Source organism: Plutella xylostella, chromosome 13, assembly GCF_932276165.1.
Source record: "Plutella xylostella chromosome 13, ilPluXylo3.1, whole genome shotgun sequence".
NCBI lineage: Eukaryota > Metazoa > Arthropoda > Insecta > Lepidoptera > Plutellidae > Plutella > Plutella xylostella.
This window is the reverse complement of record NC_063993.1, coordinates 900,721-927,644: the sequence shown is the minus strand read 5'-3', so window position 1 is coordinate 927,644 and position 26,924 is coordinate 900,721. Positions and strand designations below refer to the sequence as shown.

Genomic DNA, 26,924 nt, shown 5'->3' with positions numbered 1-26,924 from the left:
TTATGAGTAAATCCGGATTTACACAATAATAGATGCTCATTCCGCTAGATTACGCTGATTGGCTGTAATTTGTAATCACGTGATGTGGTTACACAATATATCGAGAACAGTAGCATCTGAAAAGTCTCTCGCTCCGTGCGTAATATTATTGTGCAAGCTTTAGAGTATAAATCTCTTGCAAATCACCTAATATTTAACATTAAAGTAGACAATGAACGCCAGTAACAGTTTGAAATGCTGTGCACTCATTACACAATTTTTGCTAAAAGTGCAATTTTGAGCGAAATAAATTTTAAATTACTATTTTAAACCACCACTTTGACTGGCTGGTTTTTAAGTGTTAAAATGTCCAAGAAAATTTCGATACGAAGTTTGTCAAAAAGAACATTACAAACGTTGCTTCATAAGTACGTCATCTTACAAAAGTTCAAATATAATAGAGCGGTACAAAAATATGAGAAAGTTACACCTTCGATAAATCCCTGTATGGGTCTAAAATTTCAGCTGTAACCTATTGTAGTTTTTGTAGTAGACTTGGATTTCTTGAACGGCTCCACTTCAGTGACAATAACGTTTCAGTTCAGGAAACACTTCTACTAGGACTAGCTCAAACAACTCCTGAAAAGACACAACGGATTATCTATTAGGGTAGGGTAAAATTATTATGTAGTAGTATAAATGTGGGTACTGACCAACGTTACGGACTGTAATGTAACATTCCCAGCGACCATGTGACAACCGGGTGGAGCACTCAAAGCAATCAACGAGCGGCTCGTTACTTGCTGGTTTCGAATTCACGAATGCTAGCTGTGTAAAATGTTACATTACACCTCGTAACGTTGGTCAGTATCCACATTTACAGGCAAACCTTTGTCAGCTAGGTGATTCCGCAAATACTGCCCTATTCCTTTGAATAGTTGCCTTTGAAATGTAGACTCTCTGTCAGCTGCTGCCGGGCTATCTCTACAACATACTATGTCAATAACTGACAGTAGACTCTATGACGTACGTAGAAGAGCTGCTTGTTTTGCGGCCCGTGCTGCGCGGTACAGAATAGCTTACACGTTTCCTTATAATCCATGTTAAATGATACTAGACTCTATCACGTACCTACGTAGAACAATTGCTTAGAAACTCCGGCCTGTATATGCAAAGGACAACGTTCGATTTTCTCTGTGCTTGCCTATAGCAATAGCAACTATACAAATAAAACCTCTATCACGTACGTAGAAGAGCTGCTTGTTGTGCGGCGCGAGCTAGACTTTATCATGTACATAGAAGAGTTGCTTAGAAACTCGACCAAAGAGCACTGTCGTTAAGTGGAACTTGATGGCCGGCACGGCCTGTATATGCAAAGGTCAACGTTAGATTTTCTCTGTGTGCTTGCCGACCGGCCTTTAGCAATAGCAATTACAACTGACACTAGACTCTATGACGTACGTAGAACAGTTGCTTGTTGTGCGGCCTGCACTGCGCGGTACAGAACAGCTTGGCGGCGCCGCGGGCGGCGGCGGGCTCGCCTGTCAACTGACACTAGACTCTATGACGTACGTAGAACAGTTGCTTGTTGTGCGGCCTGCACTGCGCGGTGTGGAACAGCTTGGCGGCGCCGCGGGCGGCGGCGGGCTCGCCCACGAGGGAGCCCAGGGCGGACACCACGCTCTCCGTGAGGTGTTGGCGGGCTAGCGTGCAAGTGTGCTCTGGAAGATAAGGAGTAGGATTATACGTCGGTCGTTGAGAGAATGCGTTTTTGATGATCGCTTATGTCTGGTAAGTAAAGTTGGATTTACTCTTCTTTGCAGTCATCAAATATCTATGGAATTGCGAAGGAGAAAGTAGAGTATAGTTAATTCTATATTTGTGGCGTTACCACAAAATCAAAAAGGTGCTCGTGAGGAATGATAGAAATTGAAAAGAAGTTTATTGCATGGTTTTAGCTTGGACAGCCAAATAACTAAGCGTCTGCGTAACTAAGGGCAGTCAACATGGTAACGCCGCTAAGCCGGACCCTTCGATAGAAAAAAAAATAAAAGAAACTACAGCAAGGTGTCTCACCGAGGGAAAGGGTTGATGAAGTGTCGTGCACCTACCTGGTCGCTGGAGGCAGTTCAGGAGACCAGGAAAAGGCGGCCGGCTTCCAGACCCTCGGAAATAGGGAAAAGGATTTTAGGATCGAAACCTTGCGAAAATTATGAAAGTAAATATATTAAAAGATAGGTGGCGACACCATTTCCTCCCCCCTTAAAGGGTCACCTTTAAAAACATTCATAAGTGAAACGAGACAAAATTATAGCCTAGCTAATGCGGTAACTAAAACTAATTATAAACTACAGCGGTAGATACTAATGTATTGTTTATTGTGACGGGAGCGGACATAAACGTACAACCGGGCGAGCGTATGTGCCCCTAGCAGTCCTTACAGTAACTACCCGCGTTACTCCATCCCTTGAAGGATGAACTTTGTCGACAATCGCCAATGGCCACGAAAGCGGAGGCGCGTTATCATCTATGATAACTACAACTGTTCCAGGTATAATAGCAGAGGATGGAACATTCCATTTCTGTCGAGTCTGCAAGCCATGTAAGTATTCCACTCTCCATCTCCTCCAAAAGGATTGTACGAGTTTATCGAGCAACGAGTGCCTATGAAGTAGGCTAAGGTTGTCGTCATGCACTTCAGCCGCGGGCAACGAAAGTAAAGGCGCGGTGTGAAGAAAATGGCTGGGCGTCAGCGCGGCGGGTTCAGCGGGGTCCGCACTGAGCACAGTAAGAGGCCGCGAATTGAGTACACTCTCGATTTGAGCGAGTACAGTAACCAGTTCTTCATATGAAAGCAGCTGTTGACCAATCACTTTAAATAGGTGATTCTTTACCACCTTCACCATGCTCTCCCAGCACCCCCCGAAATGTGGACTGGCTGGGCAGTTAAATTTCCATTCAATTCGGTTTTCTGTGAGCTCCTGCTTGAGACTGCAACTGAATTCGTCGCTGTTTAGAAATTTGTAAAGGTCGCGTAAGTAAGAATTAGCGCCGACAAAATTAGTTCCCCTATCAGAATGCATGACCTTTACCGGGCCTCGGCGGGACAAGAAACGCTTTAAAGCGGCCAAAAAACTGGCGGTGCTCAGGTCAGTCGCTACCTCAATATGTAGTGCGCGAGTGGTAAGACATGTGAAGACGCAAATATAGGCCTTCATAGCCTTAGCTCCACGGCGACGAACAGGAGTGTAAGCGATAGGCCCTGCGTAGTCACAACCTGTGTGGGTGAATGGCTTCGTAACTTGCTTCGTGCGACAGTCGGGCAAGTCAGCCATCAGCGGATAAGTCGGACGCGGGCGCGCGCGAAAGCAAACATTGCATTGGTGCACTATCCTCCGCACTACGCGCCGAGCAGATAGAATCCAGTACTTCTGGCGAAGTAATGACAGGAGCAACTCTGGCCCTGCGTGCAAATATTTTTTGTGATAATATTGTATTATCAGGTTAACCGCGTGATCATCACGAGGCAGAAGTATCGGGTGTTGATTATCGAAATCTAAATCGGAATTGGAGAGTCGGCCGCCAACTCGGATTAGGTCGTTGTGTAAAAACGGTCTTAATTTATTAAGCACCGGGGAAACAGGCAAGTCATTTTTAATATTTAATAACTCATCTTTAAAATGTTTGTTTTGGAGTATTTGCAGCAATTTTGTTTCTGCGTACTCCAAGTCAGTAGCGGTAATACACGTAGGTTCGCGGCGTGGTAATAGTTTTAAAACCCTACATATATAAACGATTATTCGCAGGAGTTTGGTCCATGACGAGGAACGAGAAGCAGCGGGGTAAATACTACACTCGTCAGCAGGTGTCAAAACAGCGTGAACTAGGTTCCTTTGCTCGGGAACGACGTCTAAAGTGGAATCGTTAACTTCATCAAAGGAAGGCCACTGTGAAGCATTCGATGCTAGCCAGGACGGCCCGTTAAACCACAGCGGATGGGCTTTCAGTTTAGAGGGGTCGACGCCGCGCGACAGGCAGTCGGCCGGGTTGTCTGTCCCCGCGACGTGATGAAAGTTTTCAGCGGATACATTTTCATTTATTTTAATAACACGGTTGGCAACAAATGTTGGCCAACGGTGAGGCGAATTTTTTATCCAATAAAGCGCAACCTTGGAATCTGTGTAGGCGCGGACCCTAATTGGAATGCGGGAATTATACGTTTCAAGTACTGAGCGTAATAATTTCGACAGTAAAAGAACTGCGCAAAGCTCCATACGAGCAATCGTATGGGGCGGGGTGGGTGCTATCTTGGACTTCGCGCAGAGAAGGCGGACCACATTACCCGACGGAGAAGCGACGTGCACGTACACAACGCCGCCTTGCGCCTGCTCACTAGCATCTGCGAACCCTACCAAGGTCACCTCGCAACCAGTCGCGACGCTGAGACAACGAGGGATTTTTATCTCATTAAGCGCCGGCAGTTCGCGACAAAATTGTCGCCAAAGCCTTACTACCTGGTCGGGCGGGACTTCGTCCCAATCCACCTTCAGCTGCCATAGTTTCTTAATTAATAACTTAGCTACCAATACAGTTGGCGCGACGAAACCCATTCTGTCCCAAAGTCGGGCGATCGTTGACATTATGGTGCGTTTGGTACACACTGAGTCCAAATCAGGAGGGTCGTCAAAATAAAAGTCGTCATTATCAGTAGACCAACCGAGCCCTAATATTTTATGCTCTGTAGCCTTGTCGAATTCAACCTCAGTAGGTATCTTGTGCGAAGCGGGCAACTCATTGAGTGCGTATTGTGAATTACTGTTCCATTTAACAAGATCCCACTGGGCACCCTTGAACATTTGAATCAGCTGTTTTGCTGCGTCCACCGCCTCCTGTTCTGTATCAACAGAAAAGGCGATATCGTCCATATACAGGCAGGACGGGACGATCTCCGCCGCGCGGGGATACTCGGCGCCGTCATCGTCGACGAACTGCTGCACAGTGCGGAGCGCGTGGAAGGGACTTGACTTTAAACCGAAACATACTCTATTAAATTGATATAGAACCAGAGGATCGTTTGGATTAAAACGATATAAAATTCTCTGATAGCGTCTATCAGATTCGCGAAGCATAATCTGCAGAAACATCTGTTTGCAATCAGCGGTCATCGCTACAGCGTGTAGGCGAAAATTTAAAATAATTTTAAACAAGTCCCCTTGTAAATTTGGCCCACTGTGCAGCACCTCGTTTAGCGAGACACCGGATGAAGTCTTGCAACTTGCATCTAACACGGGGCGCAGCTTCGTGGTGGACTTGTCCTCGCGGAGGACACCATGGTGCGGGATTATATAGCTCGGGGACAAATCGTCCGATGACGCCTGCGGGGGAACGGTCAGGTCCGGCGCGCACCACTCGTCCCGGCGGCGCACGCGCAGGTCGCGGCGCAGCGCCAGCACCGTGCCCCCCCCGCGCCGCGCACCGCCCCCGGCCGATGACCTATCACGTCTAAAAACATTATACTTATTGAAGAAATATTCAGAATCGCTATAGTCAGCTGTTAGCCAAGATTCAGTTAAGCATATTACGTCATAATCAGTAAGCAAAACACTCGACAAAAATGCTTCAGATTTGGTTCGCATGCCTTGCACATTCTGATAGTAAAAAGTTAAATTATTGGAATTGCTCATTTTTTTTATTCATGGGTAATAAAGACCTATATTGTTCCTGCCCAGAATTTGGCCTCTCATACAAAAAAATATCCAATGCTACCATAAAATTGCATTTAATAAGTGTAGTTATTTGTATCTGATAGATATGAAAGCGAAGTATCAGTATGGTAGGTAAGCAAACAAGCAACTCATCCGAAGTTACAATAACAAGCAAGCGAAATACCAACAAATAATAATAGCTGTAAGAGTTAAATTCATATTTATGACTAACATAGTTTAATTTGCACCTTAAAAGTAATGCATTAAGTTCGAATTTTATATTACATAGAAGAAATACCAAGTATAGCTTAATGAAAAGTGATTTATCAATTATCAACTTTACGCTAATAACCATAAGATTCATCGTTAACGCAAGACAGGCTTGTTTACCGGTAGAATTATAACACAAGTACATAATATTATTACAAGGGCACAAAAAATAGTGTTGACTAACGTTTAATGACCTTATTACAATCGTTACAAATAAGTAAGAGATAAATAGGATAAGTCATTTCAGCTTAAGTAGATCGGCCTCATTAGCAATACGCACTATTCTAGACTTATCATTTTTACGCATAAGAATTTTACAGTCGCGAATCCACAGGAAGGAATAATTAAGACTCGCTTTAAGTTCCCGAGCTTGTTTTAACAGCTGTTTATTTGTCGGCGTGAGATGGTCCCCGATATACAGGTTGGCGGGAGCGCCGGGCAGCCCGAGGTCGGCGGTGGAGAGGCCGCGGCGCGCGCGTACGCCCGACAGCACCTCGTCTTTGCGCATGCGCCGCGTGAAGCGCACAATGATCGCCGGCGCGCGGTTACGGGTACCCGTAGAATTGTCACCGACCGTCGTACCGGAGTCAAACCTACGAACTCGATGAATCGTATCAATGTCGGAATCAGACATTTCTATTCCGATTTTTAGGCAGATACTTTTAAAAATTGAGAATAGATTTTCCCCCTTGTAGTATGGCACACCTGAGATCTCCAAATTATTCATCCTGGAATATTGGTCTCGATTGTTGTTCTCACTTTTTAAAGTATTGATTTCGTCATTCGCCACATCCAGTTGTTTTTGAAGTTTAGGTATGGAAGATAACTTAGCCTCAACCTGTATTAGTCTGTCCTCCATGTCAGAGAAGCGGGTTTCCATTTCTGACCACTTGGTGTTCAGCGCCTGTATCCCGACGGAGGTCTCCTGGACATCAGACTTCATAAGCAGGAAGTCACTCCTAAAAGCTCTTATTTCATTGAGCACCTCGGTGATTTGGCTGGAAGATGCAGCGCGTGGTGAGCTCCCAGCCGTTTTACAAGTGTTGCAGCGCCACGTCTTTTGCCTGTCCCCAAGCCTTCTATACCCTGCCTCTGTGATCCCAGAGCAGGGAAAGTCCAGGAACTGGTTACAGTCACTACACTTAGCACCATCGTTACAAGTATTATTGCAACGTGCACAAGTAAACATTTTTTAAAGTTGTTTTCGTAAAGCTTTAAGTGACCGTACGTACACAAGCAGCGCGGCTGAGTGCGACAGCGAGACTGTTTGCGAGCAATGTTATAGGAGTCCCCAAGTAAAAACACGTCTTTATCAAACGGGAGAGCTACAGTGTAACGGCCGGTCACGGGGTCACGTTCCGTAGTCGAGCGGTAAAAATGTTCACATTCAACATCCGTGGGGTGCTGAACGGGCGAGCCGGGGACTTCTTCCAGTTCCCAGAAGCGGGTAATTAAATGATCCATAGGCTGCTGTGGCACTATGGCGCAGCATGACGTCACGCATGCTGGGCGGGCGGCGAGCGCAGGCACGACTCCCATGAGTACGTAGCCTAGCACTGTATGAATAGCGGGCGGCCCCGATGGTCCACTGGAGACCACGTCGTCGGGAAGAATCAAATGCGGAAACAGCGAAGCACCAATCAAAACATCGATTTTGTTGGGCGTAGCGAAATGGTCGTCTGCCAATGCTATTTTATTAAGATATGGCAGGGCGGTGGAGTCGACATAAGCGGTAGGTAAGTTGTCAGTAATCTTATCAACAACTAAAGAATTGATTTTGTATTTTATGTTATTATTAAAGCGCGAGAAAAACTGTAAGTCTACTGTCCCGTGGGATGCCCTCTCCGTTCCCCCGAAGCCCCTCACAGTAGTACGTTGAATGGTATTCTGCCGTAACCCCAAACGATCACAACATTCGCTGGTAATGAAGTGACTTTGCGATGCAGAATCCAGCAAAACCCTTACAAATTGTTTATTACCCTTACTATCGTACGTAGCTACCATAGCGGTAGCGAGCAAAACAGTAGTAGGCGTATTACATTGCGGCGTACTACTTTGAGCGGCAGCGGCATTAAGCACGCAAGGACGCGGAGCAGCAATGAACGTCGAACACAACGCGACGTCCGCTTGCGCGGGAACGGATGATTTCGCATCAGCTGGCTGTGACGTAAGCGATGCACCGCCGCCGCCGCCGCCACCAACCGAGTCAATGACCGCGGCGCGCTGTGGCACAGTGGTTAAGTTCTGTAAAGCGGGTGACGGATTCGACTCTCGATTAAAATGTAATAGCGAGTGGTGTTTTTGTTTACACACTCGGCATCCCGAAGCGGACTGACAGGAAGCAATCTTATGCTTCGTACTTAGGCAATTTATACAGCCATTTAAATTCTTCGCGGCTTGAAAACGCTCGTGAGGAGACATTTTATGGAATGCGGGACATTTGAACAAATGATGATGTACAATGTTTGTACATAAGCACTTGTGAGCGGAATTAGAGTCGACGGTACTAACGTACGCATTGTAGTGAGGCGGCGGGTTTTTGTTATTAGATCTAGGGCGAACAGCCGATCGTGATGCTGATGCAGCGCCACCACCGGCGGCCGCAGTGGTCGGTGCGCGCTGTAATATTTTAGTTTGATTATCCAAGAACTCAACGAGCTTATCAAAGGTTGGAATTTCAGACTGATTATTATTACTATTCTCAAAAGTACGCACGGTATCAGGATCTAATTTAGTTAAGGCAGTTTGCAAAAATATGAAGTCTTGTAAGTCTGTTAACTTTAGATTCTTTAGGGCGCGTACTGCGTTAACAAATCGGTCATTAAAGAAATCCAAATTACTCGCAGAAATCGACGACAGCGGTTTGAATTCCATTAATTGTTGTAAATAGGTAGCTGCTAGCGTGCGCTTATCTTCATACCTATTTACTAGGGTATCAAATAACGTTTTATAATTTTCAGCGGAGGGCGTAATGCCCGCACAAGCGGCCTGGGCCTTGCCTGTTAATTTACCTAGCAAATAATGAAGTTTCTCATGATCTGAGAGGGACTTATTGTCGTGAATAGTAGATTTAAAATTGGCATAAAATAGTGGCCATTGGCGAATGTCACCATTAAAGCTCATCAACTCGATAGGCGGTAAATTAATTTTACTTTCTTGTGGAAAACAATCATTATTTTGGGTAGTTTTCGTGACTACGGTACATGACGCAACCAAGCGTTTTACGCGACAATACAGCTGTTCGAAAGAAACTAGCGATTTATAATCTGGCTTGGCAGTAGGGTCATTGGACATTAAACAGCTGTTGTACTGATCTAACACTTTTTGGAAATCTGAACGAATTGTATCTACATTAATACTCGCATCGAGAAAAGCTTCTCTCTCCTCGTTCCCTTTATTTATTTCGGTAGATAAATCAAACGCGTATTGTAAACACTCGAACAAAGCATTACGTTTTGCTTGCAGTGTCGCGAGTTCATAATTATGTTGCACCGAATCTTTTTCATTATGCGGTTTTGATGCTTTCGACATCGTGAAGTCGGAAAATAAAATGAAACAAACAAATTAAACAATCACAGGAATGTGGGTGTACAATTGGAATGATAACTTGATAACGCGATTGAATATGGCGCCGCGCCGGCGCGGCGGCGAGTGAATGTGAGTCTACCTTCTTATGCCTATTATTGCAGCAAGCGTAAAAATGCGTGACCTATTTAAGTACAGTAGCCCTAACTACTAATAGCGGGATAATACTTTATATGTATTTGAAGCGAGATGATTATATGATTATTACGTTTTTGGAAAGCGTACAATGTATGTCGATAAAAAGCGGTTAGGTAAATAACCTATGCAGTGCGCCGCGTGCGCACTAGCTTAAGTTCACTTTTTGTAACCTTTGAAATAAGCTAAAAAGGGCGGTTTTCTCCTAATAGGTGACCTAATAGGGGCGGGGAAATAGTAATCGCGGGTCGAAGGACCACATGGTAACGCCGCTAAGCCGGAGTCCCTTCGATAGAAAAAAAAATAAAAGAAACTACAGCAAGGTGTCTCACCGAGGGAAAGGGTTGATGAAGTGTCGTGCACCTACCTGGTCGCTGGAGGCAGTTCAGGAGACCAGGAAAAGGCGGCCGGCTTCCAGACCCTCGCCTGGCGCCACGTGCTCGATCGATCAGAGATCAGAGCAATCCAAAGCACTGCAGCACTCAACACACACACTGATATTCTTCGGTTAGCGGTTCACCACGAATAAAGAAGAAGCGGAAGACTTTAGCAACTAGCCAATCGTCTATTTTGAAAATAAGTTCAATCGCGAATAACTTAGCGCGACGGCGGCCATGAATTCGTTTTCGGAACTGATTGTCTGTGGGTGGCGCAGACAGTGTTGCCACACGTAGCGTTGCGGTGCACGACATAAGCGGAAATAGGGAAAAGGATTTTAGGATCGAAACCTTGCGAAAATTATGAAAGTAAATATATTAAAAGATAGGTGGCGACACCACAACATCTATTTAAAATGGGGAGGAAAATGCAAAGCTAATTCCAGATGTCGCCACTGTCGAGTTTGCCCGATTCCGCAGTTCTAATTGGTTGGTTCGGTCGCCATTTTTCTCTCCAATAATGTGAACCTGAAAGGTCCTCTCGACATTGCTGCCAAAGTTCCACTTGGTGTTCTTCCCCATTGTGACGTATATTGCACAACACAGACCTTTATCCTGCACATTCCTGTTGTCCACCCTCTCCTGTAGTTCCCCCGCTGGTCACCACGACTTGAGTACTGTTGTCACAATAGTAGTCTAGCAACACCTGCCAAGCTATAATACCCTCTATAACAATAACAATACAGACCTTTATCCTGCATATTCCTGTTCTCATGTCGCTCCTGCAGTTCCCCCGCCGGCCACCACGACTTGAGCACCGTGGTCACGTAGTAGTGCAGCATTGGCTCCGAGAACAGCCACGATATCGTCTCTTTTATCTGTCTGTGGAATGAAAAACAAATAAATTATGAATGATTAGAATCGTATAGATTCTTACAAACAAATACATATTATAAATGCCGGTGTAAGTATGGATGTTTGTTACTCTTTAGCGGGAAACCAGCTTGACATTTTTTTTATGAAATTGGGTATGGAAAATGGCTTCAAGGGCAATAATTAACCATTGGCTTTCTGTAAAACTGGAGTTTACGAACCAGTTCTAGCTAAAGTTCCTGTTAAAGCTGACACCGTGGATTAATAGGATATTTTGTGATGAAAAAAACATACACGAATAAATATTATAATAGAATGCACAAAAGGTTTATGTACTGTAGTACGTACCCTGACTGTACTTTGTATACGCGTATTCTGTATTCTGGTATCGCTATTCTGACTGGCTAAACCTTTCACCATTTATAGTGTTGGTCACCGATACGCTAAGAACATGAGTTTTGAAAAGTTACCGTCAATACCTGTTAATAGTCCGCCCATAACAGAACTGCACAAACGTGACAATAGTCTTCCGGAGCCAGCGGAACACTCCTCTCATGTCGAACAATTTAGTAAACGCTTGCTGTCCTTTGCAAAAGAGCACCAGCTCAGCATGAGCCTAATGAATGAGAAGCAGATGATCAGGTGAATGTGATCGACTGAAGATAATAAAGTCACATACCGGTTAATAGTCCGCCCATAGGAGATCTGCACAAACGTGACAATGGTCTTCCGGAGCCAGCGGAAGACTCCTCTCATGTCGAACAGTTCACTGAGCAGAGCGTACAGAGGCTCCGCGCAGCTGTCTCGCTCTTCTGAGGGTAAGTTGCCTGGGGGAAAGAGGGAGGGAGGGTGAGTGTAATGAGTGGTGGGATGGATTTGAGGTTTTAACGTAAGTCGAAAATATTGGTTAGAAATAGTTTTAATTTATGAGTGAATTAATGAATTTGATAAATATTGAAGGAACAACTAGTTATTTTTCTAAAGATCTAAAATAAACTGTCAGAAAGACGAAATTTGCGACTGTACCTATAAAAACATACTTAACCAAATGAGTGTGTGGAATGAGGAACAGAAACTATGTGCTCTTGCACATTTGGCTATTCTCTATTTCATATTTGAAGAGACAAAAGGACAAACCGAGGTGTGATATCGTTGCAGAACAACGAGGTGTGTTTTGTCTTTTGTAATATGAAATAGAATAGTGGCTTAGCTTCCAGCTAATGTAAAATTTAGTCGCCATTCAAACGTCCGCCAGTTAGTACAAAATGGAATACTAATTTGATTTTAATACGTTTAGAGTTTGTTAAAAGTCACCCTTTCACTCCACAAGTCCCTTCTACAGAAACACGACTAACGGACTAACCTCGCATAGACCCAGTCATGCTCTTGGCGGGCGCGTCGCCGGCGTCGAGGCACGAGGACAGCTCGTCCTCGTCCCCGGACAACTGGCCCTCCCGCTCCTGGGACGAGCGAGATGTGCCCTCGCTGCTGGTGCTGTGGGGGAAGAGTTGGGTGAAAATGTTTATTTGACACAGTGACAACAACAACAAAAGATAAAGGAAAATAAAAATATACAATAAAAACAAAGGTATCAGCTCAGCATGTGCATTTAGATATGTTTTTCTATTATACATAGGTTATATATTATATATTAGCTAACATTGTAAATTGTAAATCATCAATCCCTGGTTTTATGGCTGGGCTGATTGGCATTATTTTAGGTCGTAGGTATATTAGTTAACGTAAAAGTCTACTGCTAAACCCTGCTACAAAGGCAAAGGGCCCAGTTAGGGTTAATGACTACTGCTCCTTTTGGTCTAAAGTAATAGAGTACATACATTTTAAATTATGTATAATTAATTATCTTTTAATATCTAATAATCTTATAATAATGATTAACTATCCCGTTACCTTTTAAACAGCGTGGAGAAGGAGAACTTGTTCTTCTTGGGCAGGTCGACCTGCTTGAGGTACTCGGAGCTCGGGTTGAGGAACGTGTATAAAGCCTCGCTCTGGTTCAGTCGCTCGTCTTCTAGAACGAACTGCGAATGGATAGAAGATTAGAATATAATCGAGAGCTGAGTTTAGTTGCATATGTTGTCTTGTTGAACGAACTGAGAATGAAATACTATTAGAATACAGTCGAGAGTTGACTTTAGTTCCATCAGATGTCTTCTAGAGCGTGTGAGTAGCGAATAATAACATTAGTATATGCTCGTAACAACTTATGTGGTCTTAATGCTATGGGGTTAAATAAATTTATATTTTCATAAAATGTTCAAAAAATACTGAATCAATTTATGGGAAACTATGAAACTATCATGTAGGTATATTGGTTTAATTTTAAGCAGAAAAAGGTGTACTTACTTCCAAGTACTTCTGTATCAATATTTTCGCCTTCTCCAGGTTATTTCTGTCGTTCTTTCCAAACAGGAACTTAAACGAATTTGACGGTAGTTCTATATTTTTGAGTTCTGGACACATAGGCCGTAGTTTTCGATGCAACTCCTGAAAAAGAACAAGATTTAATTTAGTATGATGCATTTGATATGATGATAAGAATGATCATTGAAGAAATTGTTGTTCTGATGTTCGCAACCTATCAGAGAGTAGCTAGTAATCAGCAGGTAACTGGAATGATAGTGCAAGTTGCATTATGAACGAATCCGAGGTAATTTATGCCTCAATAATAGTCGAATAGCGCAATAGCGACGCACAACCTAGAATAGATCCAACTGCCACTCACTACCCCACCTACCTATAAAGTGTCTTGTGTGCATTTATCAATTTACTTAGCTCCAACTGCAACGGAAATAGCTCATTTGCGACGCATCTTTTTCTGCCATCTCGCCTAGTCCTAGTAGATGAGTGTAATAAGTGACATAATACATTCCAAAATTTATTTAATTTGTGAACGTATTAAGTTTTACCATCTCTCCTTCAAGTGGGTGAGTGCAATACGTGACAGTATAATTTTATGAAGTGGTGTGTACCTGGAACTCGGGCAGCGTCCTGAGCAGCACCCAGCCGGTGCAGATGTGCTCGGGGCGCTCCTCCGCGCCCTCCGCCTGAGTGTCCATGTGCACTACTATAACGAATTGCGGAGGTTTTGACTCGTCTATCACCTGGGGAAATGAACATAAATATGTACAGTATGTAATAATATATAGATCGGCCTGATGACGGTTTACTGCCAGTTTCAATACTGACAGTTACTATCATACCATTTTCACACATTAAAACCCTGTCACAATCGTATGAAAGTAACTACCAGTAGTCTTTTTGTTGTTGTTGCTGTCTATGTGTCGAATAAATGTATCTTTATCTTTATCTTTAGTCGGTAGGTAGAGTTATTGAAACAGGCAGTTAATGTTATTAAACTTTATTAACAGCAATGGTGATGGATATAATCTTGGACTGTGAGAAATCAAAAGTAACGAATTAATGAATGAATTGCACTAGAATAATTATCACAGTTTCAACATCAGTATCATTTCCACAATTAATCTACCACTTAGAAACATCAATCGGTGTCTTTATCCTTTATTAGTTACGCACATCCTTACAAACTCCAGATAAATCGGTCCTTCGAGCCGGTCATTACCTCAGCACTATGCAGCGTGGCCCGCCACTGCCCCAGGTGCTCAGCCCAGGTGTCAGTCCTGGCTAGATGCGCCTCCAGTCGCCTCTGTTCTCCCGCCAGACGTTCTACTTCGTTGGCTAACATGGATAGCGCTCGGGATTCGGGCTTTAGTGAGGCGCGGAGGGCTGCTAGGGCCTGGTAGAAGGGTTGATGGGTTAATTTGGTTTTGGTGAAAATGCATAAGTATAAGATAAAGCTGATAAGATTCGGATATTAGGCGACAGTTGCGGACATTCCTCGGGTATCCGAGAGTAGAGTCCTTGTAAGTTTTTCCGTAGAAATTCTGGGATATAAAGTGGCCTATCTGTTATTCCAGGGTACCAGCTTACCAATTAAATTATTTCATCATCCGTTTTCCCTTAAAAGTGTAACAAACATGACGACCGAATGGCGTAGTGGTTAGTGACCTGACTACTGAGCCGAAGGTCCTGGGTTCGATTCCCGGCTGGGGCAGATATTTGTTTAAACACAGATATTTGTACTCGGGTCTTGGGTGTTGATATTTATATTTAGTATCTATCTATCTATGTATTTGTGTAGATATATCAGCTGTCCGACACCCATAACACAGGTTTTGCCTAGCTTGGGGTCGGATAGCCGTGTGTGAGATGTCCCCACATATTATTATCATATTATTATTAAACATCCATCCATCTCGCGTAAACTTTCGCGTAAATAATATAACATTAGTATTTATAACAAACCTGCATCTTATTCTTATGTTTCTCATGCAGTGTGCTCAGTTTCCGTCGTGCGTACGTGGAGTGATCGGCTAAAGGTGCAGCCGCATCGCGCGGTGCCAACGCACAGTCTAGCTCCTCTATGGGCGAGCGGTCTGATGTGAGGTCTGGAAGGAAAATGGAAGCTTGAGAGGGAGAATAGAACTGAAGTAAAAATAAATAGCGAAGGAATATGTAGGAGTTTTGCATTTTGTCTTGTAGCATTACAAATGGGAAGCTGTTATAAAATGGATTATAGTTTAGACTGGTATTTTAAGCCGGCTATTCTCTCGTATTCTAATGCGAGATCGGATTTAAATAATAGTATAAATTATATTTTATTTATACATACCTACTTACGATATCTACATACCTAATTGTTGCTTGCTATGAATGTCAAGTAATTGAATCATAAATGTTATACAAACTTTCAAATAGATACCTACTAATAGACATAAGTTGTTAATTGTATATAAATTATAACGCAGAATGAAGGTGCTGCGCACAATCCTGCGAGGGTTATTGTAGTATCCTTAAGCTTGTCTTTTTCTTATGTATTATTACCTATAATTAAATAAATAAAATAAATAATTTAGATTCTATGTAAGCGAAAGGAAGATCAGCTGAAAACTTGTTGATGACAAACACTAGGTCTGGGGTGAAAGGATAGCCAATCACATTAGTTGATACGTCGCTGGCTGCCCAGGGTGACAGACGTATAAAAGGTAGAATTCACTAGGGAAGGGCCCTATCATGCACCCCCAACAAACTAAGACACCAAACAAAAAAACATCCAAGAACCATTTATACAAACAACACACCTGCACTGCCGTCCTCAGTGGCCAACTCCTTAAGTAGCGCCTTATACTGGTCGCTGAGCAGAAACGCCGAGTAGTACTTGTCTTGTATCGTGTCGACCACCGTGTCTTGGAACTCGTAGAATACTTCCGGGCCTCCGTCACCGAGGAGGAAGGATTCCATGCGTTTTCTTGTGTCCTGTGAAAGCAGAATTTCAAGTAATTATGGGGAATTTATTTTCGATACTTAGCTTATTATAATAATACAGAGTGTAAGTATGGATCACACTCAGGAGCTCTTTCTGAAAGACTTATATTTTACACACACACACACACACACACACACGCACTCACGCCTTGTACTAATGTACTCCCTTGCGGGGTAGGCAGAGGTGCATTGCTGCACCCACTTTTCGCCAGAGTGTTATGTTAGTCCCAATGTAATATATTTTACAACGTTTTCTAAATTCGTGATAATGCAAAGCGATCTTTTGACGACGTTACGAAACAAATATTTAAGTATAAGATAGATAACGCTCCATCTTAGCTCCCTATTTGGTTTACTATAAATACTAGGCTTTAGAATCAGAATAATAAGCGGAAGCTGAGCCAGAAGGGCGTGCACTCGCGATATAAACAGATCTGAACGCACTTCATTTTGCTCACTAGAGAATATCGCACGGAACACTTTGTAGGCCGGGAGTGGAGTGCCGTACATGGCGCGCAGGCGCTGCAGGGCCGCGGCCCAGCCGGCGACGGAGGCGCGCACGCCGCGCCACCACACGGCGGCGTCGCCCTCCAGCAGCATGGGCAGCCCGCGCAGCGCGTGCTCGTCCGACACGTTGGCGCACTCCTTGTACACCTGCACCGCGTCGATGAAGGCGTCCAGCTGGTCCGCGCTGCGGCCGGCTCCGTCGAATCTCGCCGTGCACTTGGCGAAAGTCCCCGGCGGTGGCGTCTGGTAGTCAGACGCGGTCGCGCGCGCGGGGGGGCTCGCGGCGCCGGGCCCGCGCCGGGCGGGCGGCGTGCAGGTCCGGGGGTCGCTCGTCATCCTCTCCAGGAGGACGCGGTTGGTCTCGGCGGCCTTGGCGATGGTATCCAGCAGCACGGAGAGCTGCTCCGCGGTCACGCAGGCGGGCGCGTCGGGCGTAGCGGCGGCCGCGGCGGGGGTAGCGCGCGCCGCGGGGGGGCTGCGCGCCGCGTGCTCGTAGGGCGCGTCGGGCGTGGCGGGAGGGCCGTGCACGGTGGTGGAGGCGGCGGGGGCGCGCGCCGCGGGCACGCTGGGCGCGCCGGGGCGGGTCATCACCGTGGTCTCACCGGTGCGGCTGCGGTCGTCATCGTCGTCGAGGTTGCAACGCCTCGCTCGTCCTTTCTTCGGTGCCATAGTTTTTCACAAAGACACTGGCGCACACTTACTATTCGTATCTCCACTAGTTGGGCGCCACTATGAGAAAGTCCTATCGTGGGAGTGGTAGATAGGAAACACAGAAACTCAGGGAATACAAACTTTCACTGTATTTAAAGGTTCTTCAGACACGTAATATGTAAGTGAGGTAGTCTTTGCTTACAACTAGGTAATAGTCGCGAAGGGGATGCAAGCGAGCGTGATCCAGCCGGGAATATGGTTTGGCGCCGACTGCCTGCGCGGGCTCCGCTGGCCGGTGGCGCGAGCGGGTGTGCGCGGGGGTGAAGAGTGAGCGCGCGGGACGCGGTATGCGCAGAGAAGCTGCGCGAGAAACGGCGAGGTGGCGTGGGACGCTAACATTTTAGGCGCGCGATTTAATTTCGCGGTAAAACTAAAGATAGTGATGTTACACAGACTAAATTCAATTTATTTGTGGTTTCAGATTAATTCAGAATTGTTCAGAATAGTTTGAGGAAAAAACTAACAAACCGGAAACTATACTTTGTACAGTAGAGCCTCGATAATCCGAACGCCGCTGTAATTTATTTATTATTTATTGGAACACAATACAGAGAGTTAATAATACATGAACAATATTATATATAACACAAACACAGAAAACAGTTAACACTCCAAAAAATATGTGTCCACAGCATGCAAGTAGTAGTTAACTAGGTACATTTAATTATTATATTTAACATATTAATTATATTAATTAATTTAACATCAGATTACATTTTTAAATATTAAAAAAGTAAAAATAATCATATATAAGTAAGTAATAAAATTTGATTCAGATTATAATTAAAATTAAAATATGTCAGAAAATTTGAAATTCTTATTAATACTGATTATTTATTTGAGTTCTTTTATGGCGGTATAGACGAGACGACGGTAGGTGGGATAAGAGCTCCAAAATATGTCAATATCACAGTCAGTTGTGTGGATTTGATTGTAAAGGCGACACAATCGATGCACAGGGCAGTTATTACTAACATTGATGCGACAAGTTGATACGTAAAACAGTTTAAATCGACGACCAGACCTAGTTCTACAGTCTAAAGCAATCTGCGACAACACAATCGTATCAATTTTATTATTTACAATCTTGTAAAGACAAAACATATCTAATAATCTTCTACGGTTCTCAAGACTATCAACTTTAAAGAATGCTAATCTTGACTCATAGTTGTTCAGTTTATACTTATAACCAAATCTAAAACTAAGTATTCGTAGGAATCGTCGCTGCACTGACTCTAAGGTTTGAATATGTGTATCATAGAATGGAGACCAAATCACTGATGCATATTCCAGTATACTTCGTACCAAGCTATTATACAAAGCGATAACACTGTGTGGTTTGTAATCCGATTGTGTTTGGCTGATGAAAACGACTTGTGCTTGCTTATCCGAAAAGATGATACTGGGTAATTTTAAAGACAAAGCCTTAGTTTGATGAATAAATAGAACCCGCCAGGCTAAAATTTACACTTTATTAATAAGCAACTTGTGTAAAAAATTGTTTAAATATTTATCTGTGTAAACCTCAATACATATATTCTAACAAAATGTATAGATTTTTTGCGTACTATGATCCGAACGCTCCGTGAGTCCGAATAGGGGTTATGTTTTGGTGTTTCGGATTAACGAGGCTATACTGTATTATGTATTGTATACTGTATACCTTGTCAACGTCAGCCGGGGGCTGTCTTCTCACATGTGTGTAGTACAGCTCGGCGGCGCGCGTGTGGCGGGCGCAGTACTTGTAAATTGTATGATTATGTTGATGAAGGAAATAAATGATAACTATACTATGTATTATGAATACTACTGTATACCTTGTCAACATCAGCCGGGGGCTGTCTCCTCACATGCGTGTAGTACAACTCAGCGGCGCGCGCGTGGCGGGCGGCGGGGGGCGCGCGCCGCAGCCCCTCCAGCGCCAGCCAGCAGCCGGCTAGTGCGCCGCCGTGGACTGAGTCGAGGAAGAGAGTGAGGTGGCGGCGGCCGGTCGCGGTGTTGAGCACCGTTTGTAGAGGCAGGCTCTAGGGGAGATGAATGTGAAATGGGGCGATTAATATACACAGTGACTTATGACAAGATTATTGAGCCTTAACAAAAAGACACAAGTCTTGATAATATTATATTCATAGACAGCCAGCAACCAGCAAGTGCACCGCCGTGGACCTAGTTAACGAAAAGAATGTTTTGGAGCGGAAGAGACTGCGGTGTGAAATGTGGCGATTAAAATACACGGCATAGTAAAGCTGGATTTTTGTTGAGCCTATATACAGAATCGCATAAAGACACAAATCATGATGATATATGTTTATAGACATCCAGCAGGCGGCTAGTCGACTCAGTCTAGGGAGAGTGGTTTGGAGCGGGAGAGACTGGAGGTTGAGTGTGAAATGTGGCGTTTAAAATACATAGTATAGTAGAGCTGGATTTTTGGAGCCTACAGAATCGGATTAAGACACAAGTCGTTATAATGTAATATGCGTGGCGGGCGGTGCTCGCCGCAGTCCCTCCAGCGCCAGCCAGCAGCCGGCTAGTGCGCCGCCGTGGACCGAGTCGAGGAAGAGAGTGAGGTGGCGGCGGCCGGTCGCGGTGTTGAGGACCGTTTGCAGAGGGAGAGACTGGAGTGTAAAATGTGGTGATTAGAATATGACGGGTCAAAGGGTTTTTGAGCCCACAGAAACTCATAGATACAAGTCATGATAATGTGTGTCCAGGGCACTCCAGGGCTAGCCAGGAGAACCTAGTCGTGGAAGAGAGTGAGGTGACGCCGGCCCGTCGCGCTGCTTAGAACCGTTTGGAGAGGGTGAGACTGCGGGGTTGAGTGTGAAATGTGGCGATTAAAATACACAACAAAGACTTTTTTCGTAATCGTAACTTTAACTACTTGAATTTTGAGGAAATACAAAAATAACTATCTCGTGGCAGTCTATCAAAAAGCAACGAAATGCCATTTTCGAAAAAAAACATAGTCATCATTAATGAATACCTCATAATATTCAAAAAAACTTATTAGAATTTAGGGTACCTCATGATATTCTCCAAACTGACCTTATCATCAGTATCCACACTGGGGAACGCTCCGTCCCAGCCGAGGTTCTTGAGCGCGGTCTCACACTCGTCCTTAGCTATCGTCAGCTGTGATATGTATCTCTTCAAGTTCTTCGCATCAGATATCTGCTGCTTCGTCAGTTGGTTGGTGCCTTTCTCTTGCATGTCTATGTCTATCCCTTTCGCACGTTTCACGTTTTGAAGGGTCGTCGCTTGCATTAGTTGCGTGACTATGTCGTATCTGGAAAAAGTGTGAATGAATATATTATATATGATTTTGTCTAGTATAGGTATTATGCTGCGGGCTTATAAAGATGATGATAACATACACAAGCTGACTAATTTAAAGTAGCTTAACCAATTTTCATTATTTATGTATTATGCATGCCCAACCCAACTAAATCATTCAAGATTGTGTGACATCTCAAACTAAAATATGTAGTACATTCAAATAACTATCCATTTTCTTATGAACTTGGCGATATTATTTGGCAGACATGAAAGAAACCAGTTTTAGTTAACAAGACCCACAAATGCAGTCACATGTTACGGCCATTCGCGGTTACTAAGTATTTCACACTTGAGTGAATCTGGCAAGTTCAACCATCGCAATTATTTGCTATTTAATGCTAGTTAAATTCGATTTCTATTGCACTTATTTCGGAGAGTCTGCGTTTTTAAACTGTAAAAGCACTATTCCGGAAAAAACATGTGGAAAATACTTGGATCATTAGGTCTATGATCTGAGATCTGAGAAGCACATAGCTTCAATATCGATAGTAAATTAGTTATACCTTCATGCATGAAATTACTACAAATTACCTCATACGATTGGTTACAAAGTAGGTATTTGAATATTTTTTCTTTGATCGATATTGGTTACATAGATTTATTTATATCGCGGCCGAAGATTGTGCGTGTCAAACTTATAACACACTGCTTATTCTGATAAAAGACTTACCTTATCCGCTTAAGCGTATCAACATTATTACAACTATTGATCAATTTGATGTAGTCCTCAAATGTCTTGGCATATTCATGTGTCTTGATGTGCATTGCATCTACCTCCTTTTGTGCCTCCAAGTATTGTATGATCTTCTGGTTGATGTAGTCGGGCTCTGTTACCATGTCTATTGCTGGTTGGAGGACTGCAAGAAATAGTTAAAAAATATAGAATTATTATTATTCTAATACCCACATATCTAATGAAACCAAAATACAAATCATCTAAAAGCCGAAACTTTAAGCATGCTCTTGAATGGAGGATACCTGAATTAGAAGTTTTTTTTAACTGTGCACTCTAGGATTGTATCCAGAAATAGACGATTAAGGGCTGAAGATGATAACAAAGCTATTATAAAATTCTGTGAAATACCTAGAAGAATTAAGACTATGTCCTATTCATCATTGGTGACAGTAACCATAAGCAAAAACAATAACATTACATCCCTTCCACCATACCAAACAACACCGAAACCCACCTTTACATGCCAGCACCTCCCTCACAAGATGCGAGCCCGGCGTCATGGAGTAGCAGCGCGGCATCAGCAGCATCACGACCAGCTCGCTGACCTGCCGCAGGTAGTGAAGCTCTAGCTCGGGGGAGAGCAGGTGGGGGGCCAGAGCAAAGACGGGAGGCTGGTTCAACTCCATGCTGGGGAATGGAGGGTTTGTGAGACTGGTATTCCATACTTAATAATATTTTAGTTATAGATGAATAAGAATTTAATCATCAATATAAAACATTTTATATCATTTATGAAGGAAAGAATACATAATAAGTATGTTGAATTTGTTTTGAAAATATACTCACGCACAACTCTGAGCTATTCTAATCTTTTCAAAATGCTGCGTAATCTTTGTGACCATATCTCCAGCTAGGAGCTTCTCTGCATCAACCTTCATCAGTCTCTCGTTAAGATTCTGTATAGCGGTCCACAGGTGTTCCTTAAACTTGTCCACTGCGGGTTCGGGCTTGTGAGACAGCTCTCGGAACCACCGAGTGACATAGTCGCGCAGGATGTTGTCTATTAGCTGCTGCAGCTGACTGTCAACTGTTCTGCCGAATATGACGGGAAGGTGCGCCTTTTTACTTGTAAATGGCCAGTTGTTTTTCTCTTCCTGAAATGTTTTACAGGTTTAATGCCTAGTAGAATAATATTACAATAATTATACAATGTTTGGAATATTATGCAGTTTTAAGTATACCTTGATGATTTCGTTGAAATCGCGAGACTCCCTTTCTGTTCTTTCTAAGAGAAATAGTGAAGTTTGATGAGGAGACGAGAGGGATACATGGCCCCACAACGTAAATAGGAAAACACCAATAATCACTAAGCTACTAAACAGTAATAAATATAACAGTGTACCCAACGTAGGGCAGTACCACAACACTGATAGAATGATCGGTGCTATGCAATAGAATATCCACTTCATGATTTTCACAAAATTGTTTCCTAAACTTTACAAAACATTTTCATTTGGAAAGGAGGTGACATACATTTAATAGGAAATTAAGTGGACGTATTCAGTAGTCACACTGCAAAAGACTTGTAGTTTTTTATAGCTTTAATCATATCCAATAATAGAAATAAATCAAATATTTTTGGAAAAAATGTGTAAACTTTGATGTTGATCGTCTTGAGACACAGACTACATTTTTATAGCTTTTAATTTCAAAGACACTTTTTTTTACCACAGAGCAAAAAGTTAATCACAATTTTTCACTGTTATTTTTTTAACAAGTACACTTGTAAAAAAAAGGAACATAGGTAATACTTTTTTAATAGTACGTAAAATAACTTGTAGACAGCAAATACTAGCAACTTCCTTCCCGAGATGAATCTAGCACCTTCTTAAGCGCCTTGGTTTCGCACTCAGCCACACTCAGCTGATGGTTTATCTGTGGTTTGACGTTTTGTTGACGTACCTACATCAACGACTTGACATTGACAACTGACGTTGACGTTTGTTTGTCGTCTTCTTTCGTGATTCGTGTGCGCTGTTTTCGGAAATAAATTCGAATTTATCAAAATCATTGCTTTTACGCATTTTACACGATCTGATTAATAGCAATATCTTATCTTTAATAATAAAACGAATACATTTGTGCCGGTGCGTCTTGTAATACCGATTTGAATAGATCAACAGTAAATCCAATAAGTGTTTTCCAATTTATAAATCTTCCATTGTTCCTCCTACAAGAAACTGGATTTAGTATTATTATTAATCCAGACTCGTTAGAAGACTCTAGATCAAAATGCCTATCCTGTTTAGTGTCGTGGCTCGTAGCACAATAGTTCTGGCCAAGTATGCGACCTGTGCTGGTAACTTTTCCGAAGTTACAGAACAAATCCTATCGAAGATTCCTCCGCACGACGACAAACTTACGTATTCTCATGGAAATTATCTGTTCCACTACATTTCCGAAAACCAGTTGACATATTTCTGCATTACTGACGATGTAAGTTGAAAAAATATTCTTGTTTGAACATAAATTTGCATGTTTGTATGTACCTACTTATGACCTTTTTATTCCATTATGTATGTTATTATGACTAATCTGGTGCATGTTATTGTTACCTACATCATTATCAACTTATCAGTGAGCACACAAAGAGTGAATCAATTAGGAAAAATCTCTCTGTATTGTATTTGTTTTTATTAAGCTTTGGGGCCGTCCATTAATCACGTGAGGTCGTTTTTCTCATTTTTTGACCCCCCCCTCCCCCCTGGTGATATTTGGTGAGGTTTGGGACCTACCCCCCTGGATCACGTGTATTTTTTTGGAAGTCTATGCAAAGGCAATTTTTGACTAGAAAAAATATAGGTCATACAAATCGTTAAAATTTTTGCGCCGTCCAAAATATCGGTTTAGAAATACCTAATTTTTGACAAAAAATTAATACACGTGATATCTAACGAGAACCCCCCCTCCCCCATCGTGATGTTTCGTGAGGTTTTCAGTACCCCCTCCCCCCCCCCCTTTGAGCCTCACGTGATTAATGGACGGCCCCTTTACAAATAAATAAACAAAATGTATTCCAGAAATTCCAGCGGTCAAGGGCCTTCCTCTTCCTCAATGAAATCAAGAGGAGGTTCACGTTGGCCTTCGGGGACACGGCACAGACTGCCATCCCATATGCCATGAACAGCGAGTTTGCACGGGTCCTCGCTACCGAGATGAAGCATTATAGTGAATCCCGGGACCTGGATACCATATCTAGAGTTCACGGGGAACTTGATGAACTCAAGAATATCATGGTCAAAAATATAGGTAAGATAAAATGCTCACAAGTCACTTTATAGCTTAAGAAAAATTGGTTTTGATAAAATAATATACTTATTATCTAATCTTCTTAGCTTGTTGGTGATAAACATAGAAGTGTACTAGCATTTGTCACCATAGTGAACAGATTAGCCAGTGTGATTAGTTTCCAGTTTCTGACCCATTGCATAATAGGGTGCCTGACATATGTATTGGGTATAGGATTTGATGCGTCACTTGGGAGGCTCCATAAGTGCACCACAATTCCTAATAATATACCTCATTTTCCTATACCAGGGCTAACGAATTTTATATTTTAACAATTCACATGGTTTTCCCATAATATTTCACAAGTACAGCCTGCAGAAAACATCTGTTTAAATATAATGCAATCAAAAACGGAAATGAAACACACAGTTTATTATTGGCACAAGTGAAAATTATTTCCCAATTTGACTGTGTAGATATAATTATGTTAACACAATGAGGATATCTTAAAAATTACTTGTAAATAGTAACTAATTAAGAAATAGTTTTGATAAAATGTTATTTACTTATTTAGATTATACACAAGAACTTTAAAACCTATTTAACCTGTTTTTACTTGTATTTTCCAGATAACATGGCGATGCGCGGCGAAAAACTGGAACTACTGGTCAATAAGGCTGATAATCTAGCAACTGGCGTGAGTATACTATAAACATTCATGCTAAACATCAGCCTTCAGTTTCCTTATAAGCTTTGTTATAAGTACCATCAGGGAAAACAACTGCCTACTTTAAAACAATATACATGAGTTTCAAGTGAGCATACGTGCCGCTTTAAGACCAGTTTCCCGACAGTACTAACTTACATAATAGTATAGCAGTCAAGCTATGTGAACATTTCAATCATGATAGAAAACGAAATATTCTACAAAGACTGTTGATGGTTTATGCCTAAGTTTTTAATACTGTCTATTTAGTAGGCAAATAATATGGCATGATAGCTAATGATATAATGACTGACCTCTGTCTGTCTGACATAGTTTACAGTTCTGTTAGTGTGGCCTTGTTGAAGTCAAGTTGTCATTATTAGAATAAAGAAAGAAGAAAGAAAGAAAGAAAGAAACATTTATTTGACGCACTGAACAATAAAAACAGAAACATTGATAAATGGTTTCATTACCGACAAAATCATTCAATCATATTACTACACTACACTATCATCACAAAAAATACAAAGCACTAAACAGGCTATTTCATTATTGAAGATGATAGGGAAAGCGAATAGACCATATCTGTGATGGATTTATCCAAATGATATTATTCCTTAATTTTAATTTAAACTACTTAGGTGACTCATCTAGGTACCTATACTCACCGAATATATATACTATATGTATTTTAAATGCGTCTACCTAGGGCATGGTAACACCATATTTTTATGCATACTCTTTGATAAAGCTATGTTTTATTGAGCACTAATTCCGCACATATTGTAACTTTTCTTAAACAAAATCTGTTAGGCAGTATTCTTGATTCGCCTACATCTTGCTTCTCCCTCTAACCCTCACCTTCTCGCTCTCACAGTCAGTATCCTACCGCGGCACGGCGCGCACGCTGCAGCGCTCTCTCTTCTGGAAGAACATCAAGATGTATGTGATCCTGGTACTCATTGCGGCTCTAGCCATCTACCTCATCGGCGCCATGTCCTGTGGAGGCCTCGCCTGGAAGTCCTGCGTCGGTTAGAATGTAGATATGTTTGGTATTAATTGTATTTTAGAGTTTAAGCCTCAGTTTCACCATACTCTGTTAGGGTGCTTGCATAGAGAATCCCTGTATCTACCTGTATCGGTAACCTGATTATGCGAAAGCGCTCACTCACGGAGCATTTCCCGGATTTTTAAATGTCATGAGTGCTTTCGCATAATCAGGTTACCGGTACAGGTAGATACAGGGAACCCCGTTTTCCTAAAATTACAACATTGCGACCGGTCGCCATGTTGATTGACATCCAAACACAAGGTACTTCAGCTGTCAAACAATTTGTTTGTTTACATTTTTCAAGATTCGGTTTCGTGCGTGACTGGGGTACCCACGTGTTCCTAACAATCATCGC

At 42.7% G+C, this 26,924-nt stretch overlaps 2 protein-coding genes across 2 annotated transcripts; one reads left to right on the top strand and one right to left on the bottom strand.

Annotated features, from left to right (window-relative positions):
* On the bottom strand, positions 1-23,213 carry LOC105398250 (sorting nexin-25). Its single transcript, XM_048624947.1, has 17 exons — positions 22,766-23,213; positions 22,371-22,678; positions 22,039-22,211; positions 21,519-21,705; positions 20,558-20,798; positions 19,327-19,533; positions 16,108-16,282; positions 15,272-15,414; positions 14,529-14,702; positions 13,918-14,049; positions 13,292-13,432; positions 12,836-12,966; positions 12,288-12,418; positions 11,604-11,751; positions 10,800-10,933; positions 1,552-1,700; positions 1-618 (listed from the first exon to the last, which is right to left on the bottom strand). The coding sequence occupies exons 1-17, from the start codon at positions 22,991-22,993 to the stop codon at positions 559-561; spliced, it is 2,862 nt and encodes a 953-aa protein (XP_048480904.1). The 5' UTR covers positions 22,994-23,213; the 3' UTR covers positions 1-558.
* Positions 23,214-23,517: 304 nt separating this feature from the next.
* LOC105398227 (vesicle-associated membrane protein 7) lies at positions 23,518-26,634 on the top strand. Its single transcript, XM_011570287.3, has 4 exons — positions 23,518-24,020; positions 24,605-24,833; positions 25,442-25,509; positions 26,396-26,634. Exons 1-4 carry the CDS (start codon positions 23,817-23,819, stop codon positions 26,552-26,554), a joined length of 660 nt encoding a protein of 219 aa, XP_011568589.3. The 5' UTR covers positions 23,518-23,816; the 3' UTR covers positions 26,555-26,634.
* Positions 26,635-26,924: the final 290 nt, after the last annotated feature.